Genomic DNA, 6,978 nt, shown 5'->3' on the forward strand with positions numbered 1-6,978 from the left:
CAAATTGTGCTCTCGTGAGAACTCTGGATTTCCAGGGTAGTCTTCTCCTCCTCTCAGCCAGCTGCATCCCAGTCTGTTCACAGGCTTACTGCTACAGTGAACTGTTAACTGTTAATGTGGGATTGCTGCAGTACTGCCACCGTTGGGTTTCCCTAGTGGTACTCTATCACGTTGACTGAAGTTACCCATGAATTATGTAAATACTGACTTCCCATGTGTTCAATAAGAGCAGTGTAAACTATTCATAACAATGAGTGTAAGACATTATGAAAAGAAACACGACACGACAGTACAAATTGGATTGATGGATTTCCCTACACACAAACACTATGTGTATGAATAAATGTATGTATGTATGTATATATATATATATATATATATATATATATATATATATATCTACACAAACTATAGAACATTAATGACAATCAATCCAACCCAAAGGTTATTGCTTTTAATGTCGCACAATCCGTGAAACATGTACATCTCTATCAGCATTAGATTGTTTGAATAAAAAAACAGATAAAGCCAACTTATAATTATTACCAAAAAAAACGCAACAATAAAGCAATCTGTTCATCAAACCACAGGGACAGCCGAACCCGGGTTATGTAATGACCTGACTGTGTGCCTGCCTGTTGATGTCCAGAAGATATCTCACCCTTGCTGCGTCACATGTTACATGTTATGATCTTTCTCCTGCTCCTCCCCATTAATGCACAGATCAGGTAGTACCTCAATGTAAAGGAACAAGGATAAGCCAATTAAAGATTCACCTTTTGCAGAAGTAAGCCATGAATTATGAATTATGTATTATGTGTATATTGTTAACATGTCAAATAACACAGGAAAAACAGCAGAAAATCACACAGATTGGGTCATATTTAACGTCTATGTATGCAAACACACAAAAAAAAAAAATTATGTCTACTTTGTTAAGTGCCTTTTGTGGTTCGAGGGAAAGGAGAGAAATATCCCCAGTTTATCAGATTATCACACTGCTGTCATTCAGCTCTTCAATCGTGTCAGCGTGTTTTTCCTTCTTCAACCGTGGTCGCATGCATCGTAAGCTCAAAGTCAGCCATGTGCTGAACATCACGTCGTCGTTCTGGTCTGTGTTCTGCTTCTCGGTGGTCCTGCCCAGTCTCAGAGGGGGGCTTACGGCCAGCTTATTCACACGCTGCCTTCTGTGAAGTCTTTCCTGGTAAATCCCTTCTGAAACCGTTAACGAGACAAAAAAGGGTTTAGTGGAAGTGAGGTAAACACACCAAAAAGTACAACTGACTAAACTGAAAGTAAAGAAGGTGATGCATACCCTTAAATTGTGTATTTATTCATTTCAAGGTAGTATGTTATGTTTCTGTATTAAAAGAAGTATAGAAGAAGTACAGAAGCATTACTGACTACTGCATGAGAAACATGTTTTTTGAGACATGGTGTGAGGTTTGGGAGACTAAACCTGGACTCTGCCCACACAACAGAACACTGTTGTTTGCTCTGCCTGGGGGCGGGGGGGGGGGGGGGGGGGGCTGGCGGGCCCCTGCTTTATGGGAAGGGAACACCAGTACGAGCCAGATGCTTTATGGGAAGAGTACACTGGTCGGAGCCAGAACCCAGGAGACCCAGGACTCCCCCACTGACGGGGAGCCGTCGGAGGGCCAGCGGCTCTTTGTGACATTCCCCACATTTCACCGGTCTGACCCAGAGTCGGTTAGGTTCAGTGTTCTGGAGGACAACACACGCCCCGCCGAGCTAAACCCTGAGCCACAGAACACTAGCGCTGTCCTGAGATGTGGGGTTACTTGGAATCAGGCCAGAAAGGAGCAGCCTACCGAAAAATAGACCAATCACAGCAGCAGACACAAGATAAACAAGTTCAACCAGGGACAGATGATAGTGCTAATGAGAACAGAGATTAAAAATTAGCTGCTCTGCTCTTCATCCACGATGTGAATAACTGTGTTTGTGATATTCAGCGATATTCATATGTAAAGGCCAGCAGATGTCATCTATCAAAACGCACTGCCTTCGTCTTCCATGGGCCTGAGCCGACCTGCTGGTCTGTGAAGTGGAGCCAGCCGTCTCTCACCCGATGGTTCAGAGGCTGGCATGACAGCCTCTGTGTGCTCAGTGTTCTCTGCCTCTCGCTCCGCTGGCTGCAACACAGCTGGCCTTTTATTCTGCACTCATTTACACGCCATGTTTTGTACGTTAAGAAAACCCCCCATATTAAATGATTATCATTCCATACAATGTTTTAAGGGGCTGAGGGTAAATGCAAGGGTCCTTGAATCACATCAAGGCTCTGTCCCAATTCTCCTCTTTGCCCTAGATTTGAGCCCTAACCCTAGATTTTGCGTGTTCCCGCGAAGGGGTAGGGTGTCCCAATACTTAAGGGAGCAAGGGGGAGTGCTATCCCTTAAAATCAACCCTTGAACACTAGCCAGCTCAGTAGCTGACTTGCAGCTAAGGGCCCTCAAAGCAAGTGTTCTTGTTAAGGGGAGAGAGATGGGACTGCGCCCAAGTCTAGTGAATGAGCCTCACAGCTGAACAGGAATGACAGCGTGGGCGAGGTGCTCCGTGTGTCCACTTCCAGGCAAGAGAATGCGATGGAATTGTAACATGGAGATAACAATCAGCTGGAGTTTCCTCATCCCTCATCACTCACTCAACCACACAGCGGGGGGGGTCTCAGGAGAGGCTGGGGCCGGCTGAGAGTACCTGTACCTGTTGGGACGGACAGTACTACAGGACAAAACTCAGGAATATCAATAACCAGAATGTCTAAGAGGAATGGAGCTCCCTAACGCTGAAGGGAGTTGACCGGCGACAAAGGGAAAACAGATGAGGTCAACGGAGCTAAAGGAAAAAAAAAAGGTGGAGGAGGGCAGAGTGGAAATAGAAAAAACATCTGGCGGTGTCCGAGAGCAAAACATAACAACACGGTCAGGCCTGGGTCTACCTCCACTCCAATTTCATCACATCCTCTCCCTACAGGAAGTGACTGGTCACTTCCCAAGCAATAGTCGTTTGGGTTGGCTAGTCTAAGGGCCGTGGCCGTATGTCTGATGACTAATGGGAAAACCCACCAGGGTTCTCTTAATATAAACTAGAAAAAAGTCTGTTTTTCTTACGAAATGTACATGAGAATGTTTGGATTTCTTAATAAAGTAGGAACTAGTTCAAAGTAGCAGAACGACAATAGATGAGCTTTATCCAGCAGAGCTCTTCGGTATTTGTCATGGTGCACTCTTCATTATGTGGTGGAGCAGCATGTCGCTCAGGAGGTAGAACGGGTTGGCTGGTAACGGGAAGGTTGCTAGTTTGATCCCCGGCTCCTCCCAGAGTGTTGAGGTGTCCCTGAGCAAGACACCTCACCCTGACTGCTCCTGACGAGCTGGCTGTCGCCTTGCGTGGTTGACACCGCCGTCGGTGTGTAAATGTGTGCATGAATGGGTGAATGTGAGGCGATATTGTAAAGTGCTATGAGTTGCCACTGGTTAGAAAGGCGTGGTGTAAATGCAGTCCGTTTACCATTTACCATTCCATGTTTTTTAATGTCTTCATCAGCCTAGTTATTCTAACACTCCATCTTTAGATACCTCAGCAACAGGAACCAAGACTCAAACAGCAACCCAGAGTGCGTTGGGGTGAGCAGCGCACGTCGTCACTCACCAGCTTGTAGTCTTTGTGCAGTTTGTTGTACTGGAACATGTTGAGCAGCACCGTCGACGCAGCCTTGGCTGCCCTCAGTCCACCGGTACTGAGGACAGAACCAACACACTCAGACGCCCAGATGGGATGGAACACACAACCACACACAGAACTACAGGGGGAACCAAGGGTGCTGAACTTGACTCATCTGGGACGTGTCCAACAATTATTTCCGTCCCTAGGGAATTGTAATCTGAGTGGTGTTTTCCTGAGCCGTGGAATTTGCTCCTTTTCACGAGCTCTTTCCTGTCGAGCTGTGGAGGCTGGGGAGCTGTTTCGTAGAAGCATCTTGGGAGTGAGTGATAAAACTAAAATAATAACACTCCCCCGGTTTATGAGGCGTAATCCTTTACAAATGAACTACACAAAATTGCAGGCTGACAAAAAAACAATATAAACAGGCTCAAACCAGTAAAGCCAGTAGAGTGGGCCTGGTGGTCTCTGATGACAACATTGAAATCCGGAAAATGGTGAAAAGTTGTGCTCCATTAATATAAATGAAAAAATAAACAACCATACTGGTGATATCACAGATACAACAGGAACACACGACTCAGCACCAGGTAGGAATGGGTGTTAGCCTAGCGTGATTGATGTGTCTAGCACTCGTTTCTCGGTTTGTATTCTTCGGGACAACTGTGCTTGTCTTGGTTTTTCAGGGATGTTTTATCGCATTACCTAATGACTTCATCAGCTCGTTACATAACGGGTCCGCTACAGTCTACTACCTGTTAATTAGCTTGTTACCTAATGGGTCCGCTACAGTCTCCTACCTGTTAATTAGCTTGTTACCTAAAGGGTCCGCTACAGTCTCCTACCTGTTAATTAGCTTGGTACCTAACGGCCGTGGGTCCCCTACAGTCTACTACCTGTTAACTAGCTCGTTACCTAAAGGCTCCCCTACAGTCTCCTACCTGTTAATTAGCTTGTTACCTAACGGGTCCGCTACAGTCTCCTACCTGTTAACTAGCTTGTAACCTAACGGCTCCCCTACAGTGTCCTACCTGTTAATTAGCTCGTTACCTAACGGCTCCCCTACAGTCTCCTACCTGTTAATTAGCTCGTTACCTAACGGCCGTGGGTCCCCTACAGTCTCCTACCTGTTAATTAGCTTGTTACTTAACGGCCGTGGGTCCCCTACAGTCTCCTACCTGTTAATTAGCTCGTTACCTAACGGCTGTGGGTCCCCTACAGTCTCCTACCTGTTAATTAGCTCGTTACCTAACGGCCGTGGGTCCCCTACAGTCTCCTACCTGTTGTCATGTGAGGTCTTGATGGCCAGCAGTTTGGGAATGCCGTCGAAAAAGGTGACGTCGCGGGCGGCCAGCGAGCTGCCCGTCACCAGCTGGTTCAGCGCCCCGCAGAGGTTCACCACCACCTCGCTGCCGGGGTCCTTCTGGTGGCCGTCCGCCGGCAGCTTGGCCACCAGAACGTTCACCGAGCTCTTGGCTGGGAGGGGAGACAACGGTCGGACCGTTATGGCCTGAGAAGGTCCCTGGTGTCGGGTCATAGGGCGAGGGACTCTAGTGGAGGTCGGTATTCTATCCACAAGTTTCCACCGCCCCGTGATGCTTTGCGCTAATTGTGGGTTTCACTACCGGTTACTACGAGATCTATGTAAACAATCGCCGTCTGTCATTCATTAATTCAGTTATTTAGTTTTGTCCGGTTGTAAGTACATCCTCGAACGGCACACGTTGTTCCCAAGCTTTTTAAAGCCATCACTTTATTCAGCAGCAGAGCGTCTATATACAGTGATGTGATTAGCCTGCCAGCTGATCAGCTAAAAGCACAGCTTGAAGTGTGGCCCACAAACGTTTCCCCAGTAACCACCCGAGGAAACTTGTGGATAACATTTAAGTTTAAGTTGAGGGCATTTAGCAGATGCTTTTATCCAAAGCGTCTTACAATACGTACATTTGTCAGAGGAAAGAGAAACAACAATATATGGCTGTCGGTACAGTAAGGATGTTCATAGAAAGTGCCAAGCACTAACAATCGCTTGGTTAACCCATTCTCAGTATACAACAAAGATAGCTAGGATAAGACGCTACAACCAGCCCCACCGGCCCCGCCCAGGTCCTGGTGAGTGGGTCCTCACCCATGTGGCTCTTGTCCCGGGCGTGGCGGGCCAGGTTGCGGAGCAGCCCGGTCAGCGGCCTCATCTCCACCTCGCTGCGCGTGTCCAGCAGCTCCAGCAGCAGCGGCAGCATGCGCTCCTGCTCCAGGATGACGTAGCTCAGCACCCAGGGCCACTGCACGGGTGGGGGTGAGTGTGGGGGTGAGGGTGGGACGGGGGAAAGAGTGAGGTAGAGTAGGGTAGGAGTGCGGGGTTGTGGGAGTAGGGTGAGGTGGGGAGGGCAGAGGTGGGAGAGGTGGTGTAGGGATGGAGAGAGAGGGGGGGGGGGGGGGGTGTGAGGTGAGGACAAGGGTGGGGTGGTGTAGGGGTGAGGGAGGAGAGGTGGTGTGGGCATGGGGAGGGTGTGAGGTGGGGACGGGGGAGAAAGAGGGAGGAGAGGTTAAGTCACGGCGTTGTGTGGATTGCGCTGACCTCAGTCAACGTCGAGGCGAAAGAATGTTGGGCTGTGCACCGTGAATAAATAACACGAGGAGGATATGACCAAACCGGGGAGAGGTCATGTGACCACACCGGGGAGAGTTCATATGACCACACCGGGGAGAGGTCATGTGACCACACCAGCGAGAGATCATGTGACCACACCGGGCAGAGGTCATGTGACCACACCGGGGAGAGGTCATCAGACCACGGACCCTAGACCGTAGCAGGGGGTCCGGCTGGGGTCCTCACCCGGGACTCTCCGATGGTGATGTTCTGCAGCGCCCCCAGGGCGGCCTCGCGGGTCACGGAGCTGCTGGTGTTGTTCTGCAGCACGGCCTTGTACAGCGCCACCACCTGGGGGTGCCACAGCCACTCGGCCCCCCGCGGCTTCCCCGACACCTCGGAGAACATGGAGGTCAGCTCGGGGTCCCGCTGCGGGGACGCGGCCGGCCACCAAGAGGAGAAGGGGAAGAGAGAGAGAGAGAAAGAAGAAGAGGAATTTCAGGAAGAGCCCAGCAGGCCACATGAGTTCACACGCTGGATTGCGTACTTTCTCTTTTTCATTATGAGTCCGTTTCCTGTTAGGTGCTGCACCCTGCTCCTATAAACCGCCGATGACGTGGTCAGTAGCTCATCCTCTAACAGATCTGTGTGTGCGCTGGTTGCCATGGTGTTGCATGACGTCTAACCCCTCCAAGCCGGTT

General features: G+C 49.4%; 1 protein-coding gene across 1 annotated transcript; it reads right to left on the reverse strand.

Annotated features, from left to right (window-relative positions):
* Nucleotides 1-439: 439 nt before the first annotated feature.
* LOC311376146 (plakophilin-3-like) lies at nucleotides 440-6,736 on the reverse strand. Its single transcript, XM_084491020.1, has 5 exons — nucleotides 6,524-6,736; nucleotides 5,816-5,969; nucleotides 4,968-5,163; nucleotides 3,676-3,763; nucleotides 440-1,215 (listed from the first exon to the last, which is right to left on the reverse strand). The coding sequence occupies exons 1-5, from the start codon at nucleotides 6,683-6,685 to the stop codon at nucleotides 1,174-1,176; spliced, it is 642 nt and encodes a 213-aa protein (XP_084347146.1). The 5' UTR covers nucleotides 6,686-6,736; the 3' UTR covers nucleotides 440-1,173.
* Between the last annotated feature and the right edge of the window lie 242 nt (nucleotides 6,737-6,978).

This window comes from Micromesistius poutassou (assembly GCF_964030765.1).
Source record: "Micromesistius poutassou genome assembly, contig: SCAFFOLD_6708, whole genome shotgun sequence".
NCBI classification, from domain to species: domain Eukaryota; kingdom Metazoa; phylum Chordata; class Actinopteri; order Gadiformes; family Gadidae; genus Micromesistius; species Micromesistius poutassou.

Coding starts and splice junctions, on each gene's coding strand:
- LOC311376146 (XM_084491020.1), bottom strand. CDS start 6,685: ATGTTCTCCGAGGTGTCGGGGAAGCCGCGGGGGGCCGAGTGGCTGTGG. Junction 5,970..6,523: donor TCACCATCGGAGAGTCCCGG/GTGAGGACCCCA, acceptor CCACCCGTGCAG/TGGCCCTGGGTGCTGAGCTA. Junction 5,164..5,815: donor CCGGGACAAGAGCCACATGG/GTGAGGACCCAC, acceptor CTCCCCTCCCAG/CCAAGAGCTCGGTGAACGTT.